The sequence below is a fragment of the Macaca nemestrina genome, chromosome 6, assembly GCF_043159975.1.
Source record: "Macaca nemestrina isolate mMacNem1 chromosome 6, mMacNem.hap1, whole genome shotgun sequence".
NCBI lineage: Eukaryota > Metazoa > Chordata > Mammalia > Primates > Cercopithecidae > Macaca > Macaca nemestrina.
Window position 1 is genome coordinate 12,395,494 of NC_092130.1, and position 12,443 is coordinate 12,407,936.

The following is a 12,443-nucleotide window of genomic DNA, read 5'->3' on the forward strand; positions in this document are numbered from 1 at the left end:
TAAATGCTGCTTCCTTTTCCTTCTTTGAAATATCCCTGTAGGGTGTTTCCAAAATGTGGGGGTCAAGTGGCTATAGATGCTAAAAGGCAGAATGGAAATTTGCATGTTGGAGAAATCCTTTCATACAATCTCTCCCTCGCGATTTCCATCCCGAATTGAGCATATCTCACTGCGTGCCAGCCTGGCTAACCATTCCATTGGCTGCTCTGTCTTACTTGCTCCAGTCTCCCCCACCCCCACCCCATGGTTCTGTTTTCTCTCCTCCTTCTTAGCACCTTGTTAGCACTTTATTTATTTTTTTTTTCCTGCAAGGATACAGTTGCCTGATTTCTTCAATAAACATTTCTATTGTCCCCTTCACTGTTCTGAGAAGAGAAGCTTTGTTGCCGAGTTGTCAAAACTCCTTTCTATTCTCCCCCAAAGCAGAGCAGCTCTGAGCCTTTCTCTTTCATGCCAAGCCAGGCAGCTTCCTCCCCAGGGAGGCTGCATCTCTCCTCCTGGGAGAAAGACCCAGTCTGATGGCATGTGCTGCCTGCTGCTCTCTGCCTTCTGATTAGGCAGGACTTTCTCCTGCTGCTGCTGCTGCTGCCACTCCAGCTGCTGCTGTGGCTGCTGTTTCTGCACAGGCCTTGGGATGCTTTCAAGTAGCTCTGGACCATGCCAGTTACTGCAGATAGCATAGGTATGCACATTGCTCTGAGCAGGCACCACGCCAGCTCTGAGTGATCCAGCCAAACACAGCTAACAGACAGGAACAGCAAACAGCTTTTAACGGGGGCACCTATGAAAGGCAACGATTTTTTCCCCCCTTTTCTTTTCCTTTTTGCATACCTTCCAAGATTTGGGTTAGAAAACCTGAACCAGCTGGCGAGAGCTCGGAATTTTCCTGTGACCTCAAGAGGGCAAGCAGCAGCTGTAACCTCACCTTTGCCTCCAGATGGCATTGTTGCCACATCATCGTTTCCTGGTAAGCCGGTCCTTATCCCATTGTTAAAGGTGTGCCCATCTGCAGGCTGGAGTTGCCAATTGAGTCCGAGCAGATGCATTGCTGCAGGAGAGACAAAGTAATGAAAATATGAATAGATAATTCAGCAATGCAAATGTCAAGGGGGAGGGCCAGGTGCCTTTTTCCAAGTGATTGCCTTTTAAGGAAGCTGTGTCAAAAATGGCTTGCCCCAGGCCGCAGGGATTAGCTAAACAGAGAAAGCAGAGATCCGAGTAGTTAGGTCTCCCCTTCTGGTGCTGCTGCTCCCAGTCTCAGGAGGGAGAGGATCCCTTACAGTGGGCGGAGGAGGGAGGAGAAAACACAGCCCAGATCTTCCAAATGGTGCCACAGTGGAAGTGAAAATAGCCCTTTTGAATCACAGTAAAGAGTGCTGCTCAACCACATCCATCCTTTTCTACACTCTGGACACAGTTGCTTTTAGACTGTTAGTCTAGGGGCATTGACAAGCATTGTTTTCCCCAAACTACACACTCACAAGTAAGTCAGCTTCAAAGGAGGCTACCCAAATAGTACCTGTTTGCTGGTACCTGTTTTGAACTATCAGTGCAGCCAGCAGCATCTATAGTGGTATTGGTCCACCTCCCTATTTCAAACTTTAGAATTTTTTTCCTTTCCACCTCTCTTCGTGATAAGTGGATACCTTTCAGCGCATTGTAGAAAAACCTTGGCGGATTGATGGTGGAATGGGGTCCTTTTCTGAAAACATTACTATTCCTTCTCTCTCTGTTGCTCTCACTTTAGCAGAGTATGGAATGAAACAGAGTTCTGAAGTACTGCCTGTTCTGTGCTAAGGAACTGAGCATGTCCGCAGACGTCTTGTCTCCCATGGGCACCCCAAGCCTCCAAACAAACTTCTGGTCTTCCTTGTCATCCTGCCTATGTCAACTCCCCACCATGAGTTTAGCAAACGTAACACAGCCCTATCCCTGATGGTTCTTGGTGAGTTGTTTCTACTGAGTGGAATGAAAAGCAAACCCTAAACACCTGTATTGTTTCAAAGCCCTTATCTAAGAGATGCTTCATTTGAGAATAAGCAAGGAATTTATTTCCCTGCATGTCTCTCATCCAAATGATGTCTGGCATTTCAACTGGACACAGGTTGACGCTGTTGCTGCATTCCTACTGCTGCGGGAGAGAAAGGGCTGTTGACAGGGAAAGGTTTGGAGTCTGATGTGGGGATGGGAGAAACAATTAACCGTAGGAAACACAATTAACAATGCTTAGGAAATTGTTCACACAGCAATTAATTCTGCATGTCTACCACCACTTAAAGTCAGACTGCATTCTATTAAGGTTAAAAAACTATCTTCAAACAATACAGCTCAGATTGATGGCCACAGATGAAGGTGGCAAGGTGTCTGCGTGTGTGTGTGTCTGTGTGTGTGTGTGTGTGTGCTTTTCACGTACACTCTTCTCCATCTAAGAGCCGTGTTTTCTTTCCATATATTCCTCTAAAGTGAAAGGCCCACTGTTACAACTTCTTGAGATGATAAATAGTAATAAGAGTAAGTGACATTTACTGTACACTTTCCATCAAGGTAACACCTAATTTTCTCCTGCAGTTTATCCGTTATATGTAGGTCACTTACTTGAAGAGACCAGATTCCATTGCCTCCAATAATGACATATTTTCACTGTACAGAGGTCAGGAAATGAGAACTAATCGTGGTGGCTTCAAGATAACGATAGCTTCTGATTTGTAATTACCAGGTGAAGGGAGCCAAGGAATTAGCTATTTTAAAATAATGTTTTTTAAAAAACGATACTATTGGGTTATTGAAGCTCGCCTTGGGCCAGCTGCAGCTGCACTGGAGATGCGGTTCTTTCAAGGAGAGTCTCAAGACAGACACTGACAGGTACTGCAGGTGCCGCTGGAACCCAGGCCTAACAAAGCTTTGATTTCACATCTACAGAAGTAGCGGTGGGTCCCATCAGGCAAAGATGACAACCTCCCCAACACCCCATCTCAAACTCTTGTCAAAACTGCTCTGCTCTTATAGCACTCAATCTTGCCATTCCAAGGTGCAGAACATATTGCAACCGTCAGCGTTGGGAGAAAAGCAAGCAAACAATCCCCTAATGTTACTGAACAGGAAGAGACAACCTTGCAACTGTGTTTCCTCTGTTTCCAAAGATGCCGTCCCTCCTGCCTTCCCTCCTGCCTTCCCTCCTGCCTCCCCTCCTGCCTCCCCTCCTGCCTTCCCTCCTGCCTTCCCTCCTGCCTTCCCTCCTGCCTTCCCTCCTGCCTCCCCTCCCCACCTTTTCCTTTGTTTTGGGTTCCATAGCATCTTTTTATTTTTATTTTTTAAAAGTATCCTGAAAATAAGAAAACTACAGATGAGGTGAAAAGGGTTAGGGTCAGAGTACACCAGTAACTTCTCAGACAACTCCCAGGAGTGAGAAGAAGAATAAGAAAGTGAGACGGAGGTGGAGAAGGGGAAAAGCCAAATCTGCTGAATATGAGACCTGTCCTTCCAGAAGAAGCAACGCAACAAAAATGAAACTCAAGTTTGGGCATATTTTCTGTTGTTGAATTGAACATTAAGTAAATAAGTGAGAATTATATCGGGGGTATAACCACCTTCTCTTGTTTTTTGGGAGTGTCTGAAATAGGTTTTTGTTGGCCCCTTTTTTTTTTGATCAGCCATTTCTTCTCTCTCACTTGAGTAAGAAAGCGAGATGTTCTCTCTGGCCTGTGGGGAGGGACTAAAGTGTCCTTAGGATAAAGACCCCAGGGAGCTGTGAAGTAAATGAGTTTCCTGACTAATGAGAGCCCTATTTCTTATTCTGCTACTGATTTGCTCTATGGCTTGGGCTGAGAAATCAGTCTCTCAATCAATCTCTCCCTTTACCTTTTATAAAGGTTTCCCTGTACAGGTAGAATAATGGCTCCTTAAGGGCCAGAGAGAGGTTACACATCTGCAACCCCCAAAAGATCTGACAGTGTCTTGAATATAAATGGCACTCCATCAATATTTATTAGAATAGATAATGATACACGGGGGGCAGATTTGGGGGGTTGGATTGTAGGATGTTATATGCTTATAAATAAAAAAATACATAATCAGAGGCATAGAAGATAGGATAAAACAGTGCTGGTAGCAATATGGACTAGTTTGCAAATGGAAGGATATTTTAGTTATCAGTATATCAACACCTGCTGCCAATCATTGCACCTTTTCTTTTAGCGCAGTGGCGCGATCTCCGCTCACTGCAGGCTCTGCCTCCCGGTTTATGCCATTCTCTTGCCTCAGCCTCCTGAGTATCTGGGAGTACAGGCGCCTGCCACCACACTTGGCTAATTTTGTTTTTGTGTTTTTAGTAGAGACAGGGTTTCACCGTGTTAGCCAGGATGGTCTCGATCTTCCGACCTTGTGATCCACCCACCTCGGCCTCCCAAAGTGTTGGGATTACAGGCGTGAGCCACTGCGCCCCGCCACCATTGAACCTTTTCTATGGCCAGGTACCACAGTAGACATTCTAAAGGCATTATCTTAAGACTCACAGGTAGGTACTATTATCCCCATTTCACAGATGAGGAAACTATTGACTGTGAAGTTTGAGAACAGGGGGATTTCAGAATCAGAAGGAAATTACTGTGGGAGGTGGCTATCTGCTTCATATTTCACAGTGATCTGGTTACAGATTCTATGGGCAATGGAGTCTCAGCAAGCCTCATCTTTGTTTCAAAACTCATAATAATCTCATTGGGGTTGGTGAATGACCACACTCCTTCCTGAGAGGGGTTAGATATCTTTATCCTGTTGAATTCAGCACATACTTTATCACACAGTCATTCTGGGTCTTCAATGAAGATGACGTGGGCTACAGCCATGGCTGACCAGTGATAGAATACAGCATGTGTGAAGACATGAACTGTTACTGTTGTAAGCCACTGAGAGTTTGGGGTTGTTGTTACAGCAGCATGTCTGAGGCTACCTTGACTGATACTTTCACCCATAAGGAAACTAGGAAATGGCATTTTTATACAGCAAATCTCTGTGCTTTCCTTTAGGTTTTATTGGATCCTTTCTGAAACTCAGCTAGAGAGAATTAGCACATACTTTGGGCCACTGTATTTGTTTCTATGAAAAACAACAAAAAACAGCACTTTAAATGTGATGCCATAATACCTCCAATTTTAATTTACTCTCAGAACCAGACTTAGAAAGCTGAGCTGGATGGGGTGGCTCACGCCTATCATCCCAGCACTTTGGGAGGTTGAGGCAAGAGGATTGCTTGAGGCCGGGTGTTTAAGACCAGCCTGTGTAACATAGGAAGACCCTATCTCTAACAAAAATTTAATTAATTAAAAAAAAAGAAAGCTGAGAAACCTCAGAGTAGCCAGAGTTATTGCTGCTTCATATCAAGATTTCACAAAAATGCTGGACTCCTCAAGAGATCCTGGATGCACTGGGGTGGTTCCCTCTCCCACCCCACCTTGAATGCTCTAGCAGTTCATCCCAAAAGGTCTGGTCCAGATCATCTGAGGGTCAAAAGTGAAATGAGTTTGGGAGGACCTCTCCCTAACATTCCTCCCCATCACTGACAGCCAAAATGTACAATTCATCATGATCTGACAGGCTCTGCTTCAGAGAGACCCTCGGGCTCCATGGGTCACTAAGGATGGGATGGGGAAGGACTCCGAGTGGAAACTTGTGGAATCCAGGTGGTAGCTGGGAAGCCAGCCACTTAAAACACAATAGGCAGCCAAACTCTGAGAGTATCCCTCTGGCTAATTGGAGAAAACTTACGTGGCATTCTGAAAGGCAACCAAGACAGGATGGTGGGACCACACACAGATCCCCGATTTCAGTAAGGATAATAAACAGACCTACATGGAGTGAGGGTGTGATATTTTCTTACTGAAGTTGCTGTGTTTTTGGGCCAGGTGGGTTCCAAAGGCAATACTCCGAGGGAGTGATGCCCGAGAAAGGGAGCGGGGTTGGTTGCAAGTAACTGAGGATTCTCCAGCAATCACAGGACAGGGAGATTATAGGGCCAGAAAAGTGGCAACTTGGAATGGGGGTTGTCTGAAATAGTAATTAGGGAACGTGTGGGCCCTGCTGGGTGCCACTTAGAACCTTCTGTGTTCATTGGCTGGCAGAGGATCAACCTGACAAGAGAGTCAATCAATATGTCAGCAATACTTCCCAGAGAGCTGCTCAGCCCCCGCTTGTCAAAGAGGGCAAACATGGAGGCCACGGATGCTCTGTGTTTGCTGAGCAGGCCCCCAGGAGCAGGGGGTGCCTTTAAAGATCAGGCTTGTCGATACATAACCCGAGGAGGAGATTGGGCTTTCCCTTTGAAAATGGAAGACTTCAGGCCACGCAGAGCTTAGGGAGCAGGAGGAGAAAGCCATGCCTGCTGGGTCTTGGGGCTCAGCATGCCATCAGATTCACAAGGGCCTTAGAGATGATGACAGAGCTCATTCAGAGACCAGGTAGGATGACAGAAAGGGTCAGGGCTGGGTCTCCCTGCCTCTGCACCAGCCAATCAAATCAACAATGTCGGGGCTCCTGGGGGAAATATACCAATTCCAAAAGTGCCACTGCTGGGAGGAGAGAACCACAGTGGAATAATCAGGGCTAACATGCACAACTGCTTACCCTGAACTTGCACAGGCAACCTGCAAAGGCCCCTTTGCAATCAGCAGTGAAAATTAACACATGTGAGTAAGTCTACTCAATGGTGATAGTGACAATTAACGTTCATTTTGACCGTGTGCCAGGTATTGGGTTCCTTATTTGCATGCAGCATAATGTATTCATAATTTACCATTCAGCACATATTTACTAAACACCCACTGGGTGTCAGATGCGTCCTAGGCACCAGGAGTAAAGCAGTTTTAACAAGATGAAATCCTTGCTGTCATGGAACCTACATTCTAGGGGCAGGTGTAGAAACTAAACACGGAAGTGAAAAGCCGGGTTTAGGGTTCAGAGGCACTTGGAAGTGGGGGATGAATTGAAAATTTCTTCTTTTTTTCATTTAATGTAGTCTGGTCAAGGATGGCGTTTGTGATAGGTAACATTTGAGCAAAGACATAAAGGAATTGAGAAAGCAGTTTATGCTAACGTCTGGGGAAAGGCATGCCAAAGGGGAGTGGAGTTAGTGGGAAGGGGGAGTGGCAGGTGAAGGGACAGGCAGGGTGAAGGAGTAGCTGCCTTTGGGGAGCTTTGCCTTTTGTTTGGAAGAGAAGGGATGACGCTGGAGTATTTTGAAAAGGATGAAAACTCACTTTTTCTTCTTCATTCTCACTCGATGAGGTGGTAATATAATCTATATTTTATAGATAAAGAAATTGAGGCTTAGACAGGTTAAGTGACTTGCCCAAGACAACTCAGCCAGTAAGTGGGAAATCTGGGATTTAGACCCAGACACATGTAACTTCAGAGTCAGAGTTCTGAATTCCCATGCTGCCCTCCTAGAGACTCCATTCAGAGTTCTCACTGGAGGACATTGGCCCTGTGAGGTTTCCAAGTGAACCACTATTTAGCCAAGACTGAACAGGACAGGCAGGCTACAGAATCACTTACTTACTAAACATTGTCAAGGTTCACTCATGAATACACACTTCCCTTTGTAAGCAGCCTTTAGTCTCTATGAATATGTCCTTGGTCAGCAACTAGTTTGCTATTTAACTTGAACCACCATTGTCAATGTAAAATAAATCTGCTAGGCAACTTCAATTGCCAGTCAGGCCAGTCAACAACACGTTTGGTGATTTTTTTCCTTGTCAGTTTGCTTGTCATCGTTTGGGGATGCAGCTGATACAGTGCTTCTTCCTCAGGCAGGAGGGGGCCCACTGCAACGTATTAATGATATTATTTTTAGGAATGCTGTCAGTGCCAAAATTACCTTCAGCCTGAAAGAAGCAATGCAAACAAAACCATGTGGGATAACATTCTTGGAAATGCGTAAGTCTTAAAAGGAATTTAAAAATTTAAATCTTAAAGGGTTACCCAAAATCCTTTTCTAACCACATTGGTGAAGTGATTTCTCTTATTTTTCCCAGACAGTGTTGCAATACACTGAGTGAAATGAATTTTCAAAGCACCGCATGGAAGTTACACCCACAAATCCCTTTAACGGTAATGGGATTTGTGCACCTATCTCCTGAGAATGTTCTGAAAACTTACTAGCCTCCGTCCAACTTCCAGGTTCCAGCTCCAAATGGTTGCAAAGCTTACGGCTCAGGAATTACAGAGAAGAGGAAAGATGAGAGGTAGATACAATCCAAGAATCGTGGTAGGATCATCAAAATGAGAGGGGGCATTGGAGAAACTTGCCTGCATTCATCTCTTTACAGGCACTCAAATCTTACAGCCACAGTCCCAAAACTGTCCTCAGCAGGGATTTTGCCTGCTGCCTTCCTAGTTCTAGCCCCTCACAAAAGTAGCAAGGCTTTCTGTCCCCTCCTTCTTGTCTGCCATGAGAACAAGGTGATAGTTGCGTGAGGCAGCTCTGGGACCAGGGAGCAGTGTGTTCTTGAGAAAAGAGGAATCCACAGGGAAAGACCAGAGCATTAATGTATTTTCATGACAGGCTGAGGATGGTACAGTGAGTGGGAGGTGGTACGAGATTAATCAATTGCTGTGTTTGCAGAAAACAAACGGGGCTCCTTGCAGCTTCAGGATGCGTGGGGCTCCCTGACTGGCGGCATCCCTCCCCTTGTCTCCTGGAACCCGCTGCTGCAGGTGCACTGCAGGTGGGTGCTGTTGACACTGTGAGTGTGTGGCGTCTGGTGTGCAGAGGTGACCTCTAACCACACCCCCTAGCTCTCATCATCACTGGGCAGATCAATACACAGGACAGACACATGCGCTCACGGCCACTTTCTTTTCCTTGTGCGGGGTGGCCAGGAACGTACCTGACTGGCAATGCTAGTTAGGCACCCTATTGTCCACCAAGTCAGCTCAGCCTCATGCAGATAAACACATGCCTGGAGCCGTTAGCCACACAGGGTGTCATTTCCTACCGCAGACCACCCCGTTCCTGCTGCGATTTTTTCCTGGGTAAGAAATAAAAGCCTTTCTTTCTCCAAGAAAGGACCCATGTGATCAAAATACCTTTAGAGAATGATAATATCGGTAGGTTTTATTCACCAAATAAATCATGGTCTGGGATTTTAAGAGCTTTTCTGATAACGAAACACATCCCCACAATCCACACATCTACACCTAAATGGATCTTTCTCCCCTCCGAGCTTGTCATTCACTGTTGACAGCCCAAACAATATTTGTCTTTCTTCAGAGAATGGCAACCAGCAGCCCCGTTAAAGAGAGGCAGATCCGTGAGACCACCAACTACAAAGGAAAGAAGATGCAGGCTGCACGCGGCATGCGGCCACCGGAATCCTAGGAAGCAGACATTATGAATGTTTTAGAGGATAAGATGTCATATTGATCGGTAGATGTGCAATGTGCGCTGGAACAAAGAGAAAGAACTCTCTCGTGAAAAATAGCCTTCTGCAAGGAGGAGTGGCAAGGGGGTCAGTGCCAATTAGGACACCCGAGATACTCCATTCCTAGGGCACGTTTCTCCCCTCAGTGGCAGCAAGCAAGGGAGGAGAGGGTTGGGCTTCATTTCCCTTCCCAAGTCCCCAGCAGCCCTCAACAAACTGCTCCCAGTGAGCCCTCTGTTCTGAACTCTGGAGTCCACAGCCAGCCATTCTGAAACTGGGGGAACAGGCCAGGAGGGGCCATAGGAACCAGGTAAAAGGAAGAAGGAGCTCCCTATCCTGGATCTCTGGGATATATATGCTGGGTTCATGTCAATCAGAGTTCACATTTCTGCACTACTACGTACAAGCGGATACCTTGGGCAAACAGATTTACCTCTCTGAACTTCACTTTCCTTAGCTATGATAACAACTAACATTTTTGTGACGTACTGACTCAGTGTCAACCACTGTTCTAAGCCCTCTATACGCATCACCTCATTTGCTCTTTACAGTAAACCTAGAGGTAAGAACTATGATTCCCATTTTACAGAGGAAGGAGTGGAGGCATAAAGGTTTTGACAGGGCTGGTAGGCGGGGCAGCTGGTTTTAGAGCCAAGTATGTGCTCTTAGCCATGTTTTCTTGCTCACACTGACCTTATAGGGTCGAGAAGGTGCAAAAGTGGTAACGATCTGGGGGTAACCGGCACACAGGAGGCACTCAAGAAACATTTCACCTCCTGCTGGGTCTTGGGTTGTTTTGTAACAATGGCGATCTTATTGAGCCCTTAGCATGTGCCAAGCTCTGTGATAAGCAATTGTTACCAATTTTATGAGATATATATTGCTCTCCCATTTTGCAATGAAGAAACTGAGGCTCAGAGTGCTGAAGTAACATGCAGCTGGTAAGTGTTAGAGGTGGGATTTGAACCTGAGCTGTGTGACATCTGAAGCTCTTGACTACCACTCCATCCGCTGACAACCATCAGCTCAACACCAAGCATCAGTGAAGACTGGGATTCTAGTCACCTAGGTATTTCTCTCATTTGCCCGAACCCCCTCCTTCAGAGAAACCTCTGTGGTTTCCTTTTCTGTGTCACATTAGAATGGCAGAGGCACTGTTAAGGTGGGCCTCAAAGGCCATCCGGTCCAGACTTTTGCTGTATAGATAGATGGTGACTCTGAGCCCTACTTAAGTGAAATGACTTGCCTAGGGTCATGACAGCTAATGGCTGACTGAGCCAGGATTTGAACCTTGATCTTTTGACTCTCTGGTGCTCTCTCTACTGTCCTCTTCCATCTCCTTAAAGAAAGACAGAGAATTCAGGTGTCTATGTGCAATGCAATGCCTTATTAAAGACAAAATGAGGTGGACTTCAGAGAAGCCTCCTCCTCTTACCCACTTAATATTTTTATTACTACTTTTTGCAAGATAGGGCATGAACAAAATAACCTGTTAATAAAATTATGGTCCTTTCTGATCCTAAATTCATTAAACTGAGTTTCTATGACAAATGTCTTCTACTGCAGAAGTTTATTCACAGCTAGAATCTAAAATCACCATTTTTCTATTTCTACCTGGTCTGACGCCATTGTGGTCAATGTAGACATGCTCCCTCCTGCATGCGAACTTGGTACTTTTTCAGGAGTGAGAAATGAGTTGAAGAAGTAAGGATGTTGAGCAAATCCTGTATGTAATTCTCATTCCAATTTGGTCATTTGTTCAGCAAAGCCAAATTAGGCACACGGGGAGGCTGCCAGAGTCCTTTTCAATTTTTAATTTCTGACATGGTTAGCTCAAGATTTTTTTCAAACTCAGAAATAAAAAAAAGTCCTGTATTAGCAAATTGGGTTTGATCTTTCTTGCAAATGGTTTTCAGTTAAGTGGATTTCACATAGCTAACCTGAAACATTTAAAACTTGATTCTGATGGAAAGAAACATCACGTTAAAAAAATTAGTTCTATCTCCTAGGGCCTGATTAGGTAGTAGAGAATGAAAACCTGGGCAATGGGGCAGTCTTCCTCAGCCTCTGATACGCTTAATGTCAATATGGTCAACTTCTTGTGAGGAAAGAGCTAATCTGGGGTGGGGTGGGGGAGGATAATTTCTTTTTGGAATGTAAACTACTTGCATCTATAAGGGACTGCATTTTCATCTGTAATTAGATAAATGACACAATTAGACTTATTTTGAATTTGTGACAATTTACTTAACAGAGCTATTTTTCTTTTTTTTTTAGATGGAGTTTCACTCTTGTTGCCCAGGCTGGAGTGCAATGGTGTGATCTCGGCTCACTGCAACCTCTGCCTCCTGTGTTCAAGTGATTATCTAGCCTCAGCCTCCTGAGTAGCTGGAATTATAGGCACCCACCACCATGCCCAGCTAATTTTTGCATTTTTAATAGAGATGGGGTTTCACCATGTTGGCCAAGCTGGTCTCAAACTCCTGACTTCAGGTGATCTGCCTGCCTCGGCCTCCCAAAGTGCTGGGATTACAGGCGTAAGCTACCACGCCAATCCCAAGGGAGCTAATTTTATGGGTTTTATGTGACACTCAAGTCACACAAATTTCTTTGGTGCTAAAGGCACATGATTCTGTCAATTGGCAGCAGCACTGCAGACTGCTGTGGCATTTCTGGCTTATACAAGGCATTGGGATGACATTCGACATGGTCATGATGTGTCCCCCTCCTCCTTATGGCTTATGCTCCCATGCCTGATCCTAACTCTATGGAAGTCCCCAAGCCAGGCCTAACCTAATACATCTCCCAGGTAGGGGCTGGTGTCTCCCTCAACACTGGCCTGGGAGAGATCTCCCTTACCTGCATGCTCAGAGCTAAAGAAAGATAGGCACGTTTGGAAAGTCCCCCAATTTGTTTTAATTCCTTAGCTCTTTTAGATTAAACTTTCTTCATGCATCTCTTACTAGTCTCATTCGATTCATTTACGCTTTGCAAGACACTCACGAGGCAGTTACTTTTTATCTCAATTTT

The 12,443-nt window shown here is 45.3% G+C and overlaps 1 protein-coding gene across 19 annotated transcripts in view; it reads right to left on the bottom strand.

Moving 5' to 3' along the window:
• LOC105480824 (teneurin transmembrane protein 2) overlaps positions 1-12,443 on the bottom strand; it is a 3,943,693-nt gene that overhangs the window by 220,340 nt on the left and 3,710,910 nt on the right. For all 19 annotated transcript variants that reach the window (XM_071097760.1, XM_071097759.1, XM_071097767.1 and 16 more), the window contains one exon: positions 926-1,048. In XM_071097760.1, the coding sequence (XP_070953861.1) occupies positions 926-1,048 (123 nt within the window). The remainder of the gene's footprint in view (positions 1-925; positions 1,049-12,443) is intronic.